Raw genomic sequence first — 12859 nt, forward strand, 5'->3', positions numbered from 1 at the left:
GTTCTATTATATTTTTGTTATTAGTAATGTATAGCCTATTCGTATTTTGTGTTACATTTTTTTGTATTGTGTAGCCTACTGTGAACCACATCTGCCAGTTTTCAGAGTCAGTGTGTATAAATATTTAAGTTATGATTGCAAAGGCTCACATTGCAAGTAATGTTTGATTGTTTTGTTAATGACAACATTAGCGAGGCAGCCCACTGGTGAAAATAGCAAAATATAAAAACTAAACAAAAACTAGTTATATAATAATAAATATTGATGATGACAAGCAGAGTTGCTTTTCCCTCAATGCTTGGCAACAAAAACACAAAACAATGCTTACAAAGTAAACGTCTGTGTAAATCTATTTGTTACATCACACAGTCACAAATCAGTCTAAACAGACTGGACATGCATTGGGAGGAGTCTTTCTGTGACGCCACATTGGCATAGTTTCAATAAAGCCGCTTAGGGTGAGTTGGGGTAAGAGGGTGGGGGTGTTGTCTGGGTGTGTAAAATAAGCAGCATTAGCCTCGGACCCATCAGACGGGCTTAACTTAATGATAGGAAGGAACCGTACAGGTCAGGATGCATATTGGAAACGAGTTGAGTTTAACATACAAACTTATCAAAATAAGACTGTGCAGAGTTGAGAGAGAGGAAAGGGAGGGATCAACTCATTCAGAATGCAAAAGTCAATGAAAAAAAGCTGATACTAGCACACTCTGCATGGAAAGAGTAAAACCAGTATGTGATTTGGGAAGAAAAATTAGTCGAGGGGTATAAAGAGGAAGGAGCATGATGGCGATGGAGCAACTGTGGGCAGATATATGAGACTGGAGTGATTAATGGTTCAGCTGCTACTGGAGCTGGGGGCAAATCTACTCCCAATAAGGGCAGCTTGGCTGGGCCAGTGCAGTGCAGTGTTCTCAAACGGGGGGAGAGCCAATCTATATCTCTAAATGTGATGAGGCCAAAGTCAATAGAACCACTAAAACTTATCTCTCCGCTCACTCTGTTGTGCTAGCTCAAACACACTTTTATGTGGCATGACTAAATTATGTGAGGACACTAGACAGTGTCTGAAATTGTCAAATGCAAATTCAAGAAATATAACAAATTCAGCAATGCCTTTCGAAATATTATTCACTAACAACATAAATTAAAATTCTTAAACTATCACCTCCAAACATAAATATGTGGCTATAGACTTGCAAAGTATATAGGGATGTATTGTTACTAAAAAATATATTATAAGTTGAATAGATAACTGATAATTCTGATATCATTTAGTTTCACAGTGGCTCATAAATTGCATATTATTTTCTCTGAAAACATTTTGTGTGTAAAGGCCAGCTACTCATATTTTATGGCTGCAAAAACAGCTTTAAACAATATAGAATATTATTATATATTCACATTTACGTGTAATAATATATACAATTATTAATAATAATGTATAACATTATTGTCAGGCAGGATATACACAGACACAGGAAAGAGAGAGGTAAAACTCGAGAACACAATGGCAAGATTATTTATAAAGGCATCAGGATCACAGCAATGCAAGTGAGGAATGATTTGATGGTAGAACAGAGGATTGAAAGACTGAATGACACAGTAACTGTGGTTCTAGGCAGGAGATAATTTGCACACACACACAAGTGAGCAGACAAGACGAGGATCACAGAGAGGAATACAAGGAGACGACTTGAAGATTGTGGGATATGTTTCACAAAGTATCGAGGTAAGAGATAGTGTGTGTCTCTAGTTGAGGCCAGACAGAAACTGTGTGTGTGAGAGTGTGTGTGCTTTATAGTGGGTTTGATTGGCATACTGATGAGGGACAGGTGCAGGTGATTAGCACTTGGAAATGTGCAGGGGAAATGTGACAGGAAAAACGTGACATTTATGTTATATTATTATATATTAATGAAATAGAATATTATTAATAATATACAATATAATATATTCACAGTTTTTGTACTGCTCAACTGCAAGACACCTCATACAAGAGTTGATATAGTCAACTTGAGTACTCGAGACAAATGTGAAGAAACCATTATTTTTAAAGAACTGTCAGAGTGCAACAGTATTGAAACAGAGATGAAAAGAAAATGCATAAACAATTTTATAAATTAAATCTACATATAAATAAATATAATAGATTTTTTTTATAATTCTTTATAATCAATTCAAATATAATGATAATGGATAGGCCTACAGATATAGCCTACAAATTGGCTGATGTTGCAATGAAAAATTTACATTTAAAAATTAATAAAATGTATTTTGCAACAAAAATATAAATTAATGTGACTATTAGTACAGTTTGTTTTAATTATACCAATAGTCAGTCATGAGGACACAAATTGTGCAGATGTTTCCTAAGAACGAGGCGCTATGTATTTGTTTTAGAATGAGATGTTTCCTAAATGAAGCTTTGGTCTACATGTTATGGAGAGCAGTGCTAAGCACAGAGAATGCAATGAAGATGTCTGCGTGAAGCCCCTCCACACCTCAGGTGATGCGCACAGCAATTCTGCTGTTATAGGATGAGTTCTGTAACAGCTCATGTAAGTCGATGGGTATCTCTGTGGGTAAGTTTATGGATTGATTAGATGCGGGAGATGTAATGCTATACAGAGCCAACGTGTCAGTACGTGAATCAAATGCTCAATGACCTTTTCACTGACAGTAAAAGCAAAGCGAGAACATGTCTGGCGCTAAACCATGTGACTCGATGCTATCCAGCAATGTTTATTTTCAAAAAGAGTTACAGACCCGTAGTGCTGCACTATAGAAAAACATAACACATGTGGGACATCAAACATGCATTTCACTTGCATAAATAAATTTAGTTTACGGTCACTCTAAATTCTGGGGGCAGAGGTCAATGGACAGGCAGAGATGGACCGACTCATATCAACTGAGTCAGTGCAATTCAATCTGGCGAGATGGCATGGGGAAAGAGACAACCTTGCAACTAGCACTAAACATAGTGCCTGTAAGCCACTTGACCAACTCTGATTTCAACGGAAGAGATTGCAGCGGATGTGCATGTAGGTGCACAAAAAAACTCTCAAAACCACGACCTACACTGACAGTAAAGCAAAGCAAGAACATTTCTGGCACCTTTGTGCTAAACAATGTGACCATGTGATCACTGCTGCACTAGAAAAACACACCTCATCATAGTTGAATCTTATGTGCATAAATGCATTTTGATTACAATAGATTACGATTACATTGAGATAAGGTAAGATAAACATAAATTAAGCTAGTTTGGGGCCAAATTTGAGTTTGTAGTTATTTATACTTTAACTTTTATGATAAACTTATTTCATGTAATTAATGAAAAAAATAGTTTGATAGAGTTGAATGGTTCAGATTGCCGAATACGGTCAACACTACAGATAAAAATTGATAAATGTTATAAGATTATTTACTTGTCTTCCCACCAAGCTTTAGAAGGGATCCAAATGGGGAAAATCATGTTTTAACAGGGTAGAAAACAGCTAAATATTATACTTTTGGTCATTAAAATTAGTTAATAATTTAAAATGTTTTATGGTCACAAAAATATTTAATTATTTGTATATATTTTATTTTGTATTTATTCTATTTCAATTAATAAACAGTATATGCCTATCTTTTATTTAAATTACTTGAATAATAATGAGTTTGCACTGAACAATTCAGTTGCATTTTCTGAATTCCTAGTGGCAGTTGGGAGTTGAGAGTTGCCATGACGACTGTGGCGCATCCTCAAAGAACACAGAGAGGACCACTTGGATAGCACCAGGATAGCACAGTTTTGTCTCTCACTCTCATTTACTAAAGGTTAGTAAAAATGATCAAATTTCAGAAAAATAACTGTTATTCAGATGCTTTGGCATCTACTATTTTAGTTAAATTGGGTGTTTGTTTTATTAATGATTTTGGTATAGTTATATTATAGAAAAGTCTGTTAGTGTACGTTATCATCTAACAGTTAACGTTAACGTTACTGTGTGAAACAACTGTGAGAGAGTCTGAAATATTGTATTTATTATATTTGTTGTTTGATTGTGTATATTTGTTTATTTATTTATTAAGGGTTAAGAAAACTGCATTTGCTTCATAGTATTGAAAACTATGATTAAAAAAACAACAACACAGAGAGGACCACTGGAATAACACACAGTTTTGTCTTCCTCACTCATTTATTACTAAAGGGAGTAACGTTACTTCACTTGCTTAATTTGATGTTAGCTAAAAAAAAAAAAGTCACAGGACACCATTTTTTAGCCTGTTTGTAGAATAAAGCAATAAGCCCCGCGAAGCCGTGTTTTACTTGCTGTCTCCACTTCAAGGGGCGGAGGAGTGCCTAAAACCCCCTCAGCTGTTCTAAATCCACTGTAAAACACGGCTTCAAGGGGCTTATTGATTCTATAAAACGGTTACTCCATAAAAATATTCAGTTTAATATTTATTTTATTAATAAAATAAACACCAGCAACAAAAAAATATAATGTTATAACCATGATCTATTCTATATAATGACAATCATTATATAGATCAGTGGTTATAACACATTTATGCCTCTGCCCATAGATACACTAGATTTCGGCCTTGGGGTTCTAAGCATGCGTCAAAACCGCCGCCATCTTGGAGCAGGGGTCTTGTCATGAAGTAGCTAGGTAACGCTGCTATCTCCGCCTGTACTTCGAATTCATGGATGATGCCGGACTTTTGTGCTGCGTATGGATGTTCACACGAACAAAATCTGAACTAGGAAGAATGTTTACATTTAAAAAAAAAAAAAAATCTTCTCTAGACTCAATGATAAATACATGTCTGACCGTTGGAACGAACAAATTAGAAAATTGCATTCATGCCGATTTATGGTGATTTTATTTCCGTTAGACCTTTGCCTACATTAATGCTGATGCATTAAAGAGGAGGGGCTCCCCTGTTCCATGATGGCGGCTCTATTGACGCATTTGTTCCAATGAACTGCTGTAGCCAAGGCGACATCTAGTGTATATATTTGTGGCCTCCGCCAAGCAATGTAGTTCCAAAGAGGTTGCTAAGCAACACATGCAGCAACAAAGAATGTAATGTGGTTACGTTTGTTGAGTAATTTACAACGGCTTCGAACGCGGCTCAACCAATCAGAATCAAGGACTGGAACTATCCGTTTTATAAAGTGAAATATATAAAGGTCTTATCTGCATCAGTCCAGCACCTTGGTCATGGGGTCATGGGACACACGTCCCACTTCTGCTACTTATGTAAGATCAATTGGAATAAACTTGCTGTCTGTTAATACCAGACTGTAGCTCAATTACGTCTCTCATTACATCTGCCTGGTCCCCAGCAGCTTGTCTGCTAATTCGAATGTTGGGTTGGCTGGGTTAAAATGTAGGCCTAAACTTTTCAAACCTGAAGTGGAGACCAAACAGAATTTGAATATGTATTTCACATGTAAATTTGTTTCAAAGCATGTGCATCGTACAATCCTGAAATACAACAGCTATACAACAGCTATGGAATGGCAATACACCACCATACACATCCGGCTAAATATAAGCGCGGAGCGTTCAGCATTTTTTACAGGTCGCCGAGTGTTGAGGAATGTTCAACTTTGGGTAAAACGCAGCGGTCATCACTGTCACTTTTTACCCAACTGTCCAATCACAGTGGAGGAGGGGCGGGACTAATACCACACCGACCAACGGATATTCTGTTGAACTGTGGATATTCTATAGAAAAAAAACTGCGCTGCCAAAACGCTCTCAAGTGCACACAGCTCAGCGTTTTCAGCAGAGCGTAGCGTTTTCAGCTGCCTAAACGCTTTGGTGGACACACGGCCTTATGCATACCTTCAGTCCAAATATCTGTGGAGGACCCAAGGCCTGATGTTTAGAAGGTCCTCTACATCAAATCACTCTTTTACCCTTCTATAAATGTTGCAAGCATTTCCCTAGAAGTTTGCAACCAAGATGCAGTTTAGTGGATGTAGATATGATACTCTGCATGTAGATTTTACAGCGACCCCCACCCACCCCCCTCCCTATAATTTCCTAAAAGACATATGCGTATGCTGTTATGAGATAAGGGGGTTTTCTCTGTTCATGGGGACCCCCACACACCGTGTTATCCCTAGTCTCTCATGGCTGGTGGTAACGCTGTTCTGTGACTGTCCTCTCTCTCTGCTAGGCATGCTGGTGTTGGATGCATGGCTGCTAATTTTGGAGCAGACTGTGAGATTGAGTTTTTTCCTTTCCCCTTTTAACCCTTCACTTCTCCACCAAATCCAAAAGCTTAAATTGCAAAGATTTGGTCATCAGCTAAAAATCTTTTTTTTGCTTATTAAGTAATCCTGAGGTAAAAACAAGAAGTTTAAACCACATCGGTGTCTAGAAACAAATAAGATCTGGCAGATAAGCAAGAAGGGGATAATGGTTAAACTAATTTTGTCACATTGGGACACATAGCAGGGGTGCAACTGTGAAACTGGACACTGGGTATTAATAGTGCAGGGGGGATGGTTGAGTTTAGTCCTCTTCCATCTACACACTTTCACAAACCCGTCTCTTCACTTATGTTAGAGTTTTTTTTTTCCTTCACAGGGTTCCTAAACTTTCTGCCCACCTGTCATATGCTCAGTCATGTGCCCTTAAAGCATTTACCAGGGTGGGAACCACTAATGAACCAATGGATGCACGCTGGAGTTATACTTACACAAAAAAACTCCAGAGTGTTTTCTGGTTTGTTCCAACAACGTCAGGCTGTGGATGTGTCTGTATGCAGCTGCCTTCTGACTTCACTGCAATGAAGTAGAACTAGTTTTATTTTAATAGTGTCTTTCCCAGTCACTTTACAATAAGTAATTTACATAAAGTAGGCCTACATAACAACTTAGGGCAATAATAGCAATATTGAGAAAAATAGTTTTTACAAAAAGCTGCTACATATTCTCTTGAGACTAGTCTTTAAAATAATGCCATAATCACAGTTTGTATATGGCATGCAATGGTTTTAAGCAGTAGAGCACCCTAACTGGACACTGAGAACACTAGTGTGTACAGTACAGACTGTCTTCACCTCAAGGGACACATGATGCCTTCTCTTACGTTCTCGAAGTATATATTACAAGACATGGATGAATACAGGGCCAACTACTATTTTAATGAGAACAATCATTAATTTTGTCTTTTTCATAAGTAAACAGTATTTTATAAAAGTGCAAATACCATATAAGGCTATTTTCACTCGTACATTCACAACAACAATGAATATTATTATGATCAATTTTAGTGGGTTTTGTTAAATTTTTTGTCCTTTTTCACAATTTCCTTCAGAAAATGGATTAAGTACCAAAGACAGTTTTAGGCCTCATCAACACAACAGTAAATTATAACTAATCCATTATAATTCATTCAAAGTAGTAAATAAACCATCTTTGTGCTTCTGCAGTGCCTTCGAGTTTATTTCATAACATGGGGGAACAGGCCACTGTGAGGGGGTGAGGACAGCTGTCTGCCCGTCTCGGGTGTTGTGATGCAGCTTCTTTCCTTTTAGAACCTGAAACCCCTATCAAAGAGTGCAGCTGTCCAATCAGGTTAAAGCCTGCATGAGCTGAGCAGCCAATGGGCAACAAACATCGAAGTATATAAACCAAGCTCTGACATCTTGCAAAGTTGGGCAACCCCTACATTGGCTTGGTGAACAGGATCTTTTCTCCCATACAGGTAAACTAAGTTACGGTTCAGAGATTTTACAAGGGTGGGAATAAGGGGTACTTGATTTAACATGATAAACTTCGGAAAAAAAGGACAAGAAATTGGGGCTTTCAGTTTGGTTGATCCAAATTTTTCCCCGTTCAAATTAATCAAATCACATTGGTGTTCCTCATGGACTGGATTCTGGATTCTTGTGGAATTACTATATCTTTATTGTTGGAATGTTAAAAATGTTCATATTTTTTAAGCTGCTTTGCTTTTTGAAGCATAACTAGGTCTGCAGAAAGCTTGTCCTTGCCTGATAAGCTTCAGAGTCATAATGCATTGGAAAGCTAATAAGAGAGCATGGGGTAGATATGCTGTCTAGGGCTGGAATGATCTGTGTGCTTGACACCTGTTGTACTTTAGTGCAAGGTCACGCCATCTGGGGTTCATAGCTGATGCGGTTTACTCGAGTCTATTTATAATGCCTCAGACATTTTTAATCTTTTTGTATGCCACTGTATGCAAAATCTGTGAATATGGACAAATAGATCAGTTTACAAATCGATGATTTATTCCTCCCAAACTGAGCGTTTCGAATATACTTTTTTTATAAAATTTCACAAAAGCTAAATTGATGTGGACGTAATTCCATATGAGGCCAGTGTAAATGCTCCACCCAAATCAGAAACTAGAGAGGTGAATGCTATCTGCTGTGAGTGATGGGAGTGAGTTTGCCAGCCATGCTAAAAATATCACCTGCTGTCTAATGCATATAAGCATGCAAGCAATGCAAAAAACACTCCATGTAGAAATATGAGGTGTTGGTTAGAAAAAGCAACATATTTTGTTACTAAGAGATTGAAGTTTACTTGGGGCACAACATTTAGTATACATTAACGGTGTCTGCAACTGCTGCCATTTTATTCTGGAAACAAGTGTGGCTTATCCTTAACTAAATGCAAATTGGAAGCTGTTCGTAATTCGAAATATCAATGTCAGCGAGCAGGTTCCCCTTCATTCCTGGTTTCAAAGAGTAAGCTACACCATAGAAGACCTTAGTAGGCCTGGGACAATGTTTCTAGTTGTCCACCCTGACAAAAGCTCTGTCGGCAAGTGTTGTAGACTGATCCTAGTCTCAAAGGCAAATTGTAGGTGCCAACTTGCTTTTTAGACTTGCTTTCTCTTGTCTTGTGGCAGATCATCGTAAAAGTGCAATCATGACTAAGAACTGCCATAACGATTACAAGATGAAATTCGGTCTGGATGAGGAGTACCCTGACCTCTCCCTGCACAACAACCACATGGCCAAGATCCTGACTAAGGACATCTACACCAAACTCAGGGGCAAATCAACTCCCAGTGGATTCACCCTGGATGACTGCATCCAGACCGGTGTGGACAACCCTGGTAAGCAGAACATGTTTGAATACATTCCCCCATAGCAGCTGATCTCTCAAAGATACCACAAGCAATGTTTAATTTGTTCTTGAAGATATATAAATCACTTCCGTTTGTTCTCAACTCAAGGCCACCCCTTCATCATGACTGTCGGCTGTGTGGCTGGTGACGAGGAATCTTACGAAGTCTTCAAGGAGATGTTCGACCCCATCATTTCTGACCGTCACGGTGGTTACAAGCCCACCGACAAGCACTTGACCGATCTGAACTGGGAGAACCTGAAGGTACTCTAAAGTTCTTTACATGATCATGGCTGTTTTGCTCTTACCATGGCTGACGTTTACTTGTGCGCAGGGTGGTGATGACCTTGACCCCAACTACGTTCTGAGCAGCCGTGTGCGTACCGGCCGCAGCATCAAGGGATTCACCCTGCCTCCCCACAACAGCCGTGGTGAGCGTAGAACTGTGGAAAAGCTGTCCATTGAGGGTGAGTCTCAGTCACGTCATGTACTGACATCTACAAAGCAACATGCCTACTTTTACTGACGTTCACATTGTTCCCCTCACAGCTCTGAACAGCCTGGATGCGGAGTTCAAGGGCAAGTACTACCCTCTGAAGGACATGAGTGACAAGGAGCAGGAGCAGCTCATTAATGACCACTTCCTGTTTGACAAGCCTGTGTCCCCACTGCTGTTGGCTGCCGGCATGGCCCGCGACTGGCCTGACGCAAGAGGCATCTATCACAATGACAACAAGACCTTCCTTGTGTGGGTGAACGAGGAGGATCACCTGCGTGTCATTTCCATGCAGCAGGGCGGCAACATGAAGGAGGTCTTCAAGAGGTTCTGCACGGGCCTGCAGAAGGTAAATCTCATTATTTACTACCTCATTTTCGGTCATATAATGCAAAGATAAGCAATCAAAGGCCTGACCCCTTGTTGTATATTGAAGATTGAGGATGTCTTCAAGAAGCACAACCACGGTTTCATGTGGAACGAGCATCTTGGTTACGTCCTGACCTGCCCCTCTAACTTGGGTACCGGTCTTCGTGGTGGTGTGCACGTCAAGCTGCCTAAACTCAGCACACATGCCAAATTCGAGGAGGTCCTGACCAGACTGCGTCTTCAGAAGCGTGGCACAGGTGGGCTTGAAATCATTGAACATATAAAATGGCAGTGTTGCACTGAGATCATCCATTTGAGCGACTCTTTGTACCTCTATTTATCCAGGTGGTGTGGACACTGCCTCTGTCGGTGGTGTGTTTGACATCTCCAACGCTGACCGTCTGGGCTCCTCCGAGGTGCAGCAGGTGCAGATGGTAGTCGATGGTGTGAAGCTCATGGTTGAAATGGAAAAGAAACTGGAGAAGGGCGAGTCCATCGATGGCATGATCCCTGCCCAGAAGTAAAATGTCAAAAGTGTTTTTCTTTTTTTATTTGTTCTTTCATGCGGTCATGCCACCTTGACTTTTCCAAGAGACACTCCACCCCTGCTCCCTTTTTCCTTAGTTTTTTCCTCCTTCCTTTCTTATCTGTCATCTTCTTTTTCATGCACTTTTCTTTATCTTCCTGTTCCTCCTGTAACATCCTGGGATCAAACATCCACATAGCTAGAAAACCCTAGCTATGTTGCATTCACCTGAATTTTTTTTTGGTTGTACAAAGTTAATAAACGGCCCCATGTAACAATCAACCTGTTTTAAGTCTTCACATTCTTTGCATTCTTGGTTTTTACCTCCAGACACAGCTATAAACTTAATGTATATGTATGTAATATATAACACTATTGTGGGAATTCATTCAGAATTCTATCAATATATAATTGAAACCTTAAGCACACTTTTATGAATGCAATCAGCTAAGCTGACCCAACAGACATTAAAGGCACTAAAAGATGAGTAATTTGTGCAGAATAGCACAATATCAATCAACAATAATTCAAGCAAGTATGATTTGTCATTTCTTTTGGTTGTTATGAAGTCAGATCTATGCTTGCTTGAATTATAACATGTTAGTATATTTGAAAATCATGCACAACATATTTCAACCTAATAGAAATTGCTGGTACAATGGTAACTGTCTTTCAATGAATTAAAATATTAATTACTATTAATAATAAACTTTTTCTAGATAATAATACCTTTAATTGTTATATAATTTAATCATATTTAAAATTTTCATTTATGCAATCCACAAAGTGCATTTGCTTCAAAAATCAAACTGTTTAAACCGTGAAACCAACAATAAATCTTTGGAATACAACAATTTTAATTAAAAGTAGGCCTTTCTTAAAAGATAATTTTAGTAGGTTTAAGCACTTAACAATATTTGCCACGCAAACAAAAAGATAGAAAGCTACTAAATAAACAGACATACAAATCACTGAATTTCAGACAAATGTTGTATTAATCATTCTTGCATTTTCTCACATTGCACAGCTCTGACATATTCCGATCTTGACGATGAGGACTTACTATATCAAATCAGAGATAAACAAAATCAACAGTCTGTTTGTAGCCATTCAGCAGAGTGCACTTCCGGCAAGATAACAGAGGTTTCTCATCAGCGTAATACACATACAAGAGCAACACAAAGACCACTGTATCTCTACTTGGCTCATTGGGGTAAATTGCACCATTTGAAGGGGGGAACTGCTTTAAAACAGATGATGTTGCTCACTCAGCCCTAAAGTGCTACGGTGTGACCATGTAATATGACGAATCTAAAAACAAGGAGGCTCAGGAAAGCAGACATCACCTACTCAACCTGCATCACTGGCAAGTTCGATGGCTAAAACAACCAACAAGGAAAGATAATTAAAAAATGAGGAGAAATTGCTATCACTTTCAGCACTTGCATGTCTCCGCATGTTGTCTACGGTTCGAAATGGTGTGCATTCACATGTGTTCTTTGTGAATATGGTTATTGAAACGAGGATAAAATAAAACATACTCTTCTCACCGGCGCAGCAGAAGAATAGAAAAAAAAAAAAAAAAGTGTTAAATAGCAGCAGTTAAAAAGGAATGACAATGTACAGAGTGAATATGCAACAAACAATCTGTTAAAAAATAACATGGCTAAGATACCAGGTAAAATCAGCGGTAAAACAGACCCAGTAAAGGGAGTTCCTTCAGCAGGGCTTTTGTGTAACCAGGTGCCCAGTTCTCAATGTGTGTGTGCCAGTCTTTGTAGGCTTAGAGGGGGCGGGGGTGTGGGCGGGGCTACTTCCACTCATCCCATCTTTCTGTCCCATGCTTTTGTCCCTGCCCTCCACCCCCTGTTGCCCTCAGAGTTCGAGTTCTTTGGACACTTTGGTGGCAATGTCCCGAAAGGCAAGCGGTGCCCCCCACAGGCGCTTAAATCGAACACCGCTGGTCTCGGCAGGGCCGTTGGGCAGCTGGCAAACCTCGGCTTCGAAGGCCACGCGGGAGCCAGCGGCTCCGTGTGTGCAGGAGAGGAGGAAGGGCCCGGCCTGGTGGACCTGGCAACCGCAGCCCTGCGCCGCCTCCCGCAGAGCCAGAACCACCTCGGCCGGGTCCCGCGGGCTCCGCACCCTCACATCCCAGCCGCATCGGGGGGTCCGGGGCTCTGCCGCTTTTTGATACCCAGATAGATAGCGACTGTGGAAGGAGAAGGAGGTGAAATGGAGGTGGGGGGTGATGTGTGTGGGCGGATGGGGGGTGGAGGGGAAACAAGAGAGAAATATATTAGAAATCTGTGAGTAAAAATCCTTAAAAAAGTTCTTAAAGACTGATTAACCT

At 39.7% G+C, this 12859-nt stretch overlaps 2 protein-coding genes across 6 annotated transcripts in view; one reads left to right on the plus strand and one right to left on the minus strand.

The window, feature by feature from the left end:
* Nucleotides 1-7584: 7584 nt before the first annotated feature.
* ckmb (creatine kinase, muscle b) lies at nt 7585-10791 on the plus strand. The gene is made up of 7 exons (XM_079609462.1): nt 7585-7724; nt 8898-9107; nt 9228-9382; nt 9453-9585; nt 9668-9963; nt 10051-10240; nt 10329-10791. Exons 2-7 carry the CDS (start codon nt 8918-8920, stop codon nt 10505-10507), a joined length of 1143 nt encoding a protein of 380 aa, XP_079465588.1. The 5' UTR covers nt 7585-7724; nt 8898-8917; the 3' UTR covers nt 10508-10791.
* A 616-nt stretch (nt 10792-11407) lies between these two features.
* mark4b (MAP/microtubule affinity-regulating kinase 4b) overlaps nt 11408-12859 on the minus strand; it is a 39118-nt gene continuing 37666 nt past the window's right edge. For 3 of the 5 annotated variants that reach the window (XM_079609457.1, XM_079609458.1, XM_079609456.1), the window contains one exon: nt 11408-12718. In XM_079609457.1, coding sequence (XP_079465583.1) covers nt 12385-12718 — 334 coding nt within the window. In that variant the 3' untranslated portion in view covers nt 11408-12384. The remainder of the gene's footprint in view (nt 12719-12859) is intronic. The other 2 variants (XM_079609460.1, XM_079609459.1) reach the window with 2 other exon arrangements.

This window comes from Phoxinus phoxinus (assembly GCF_949152265.1).
Source record: "Phoxinus phoxinus genome assembly, chromosome: 4".
NCBI lineage: Eukaryota > Metazoa > Chordata > Actinopteri > Cypriniformes > Leuciscidae > Phoxinus > Phoxinus phoxinus.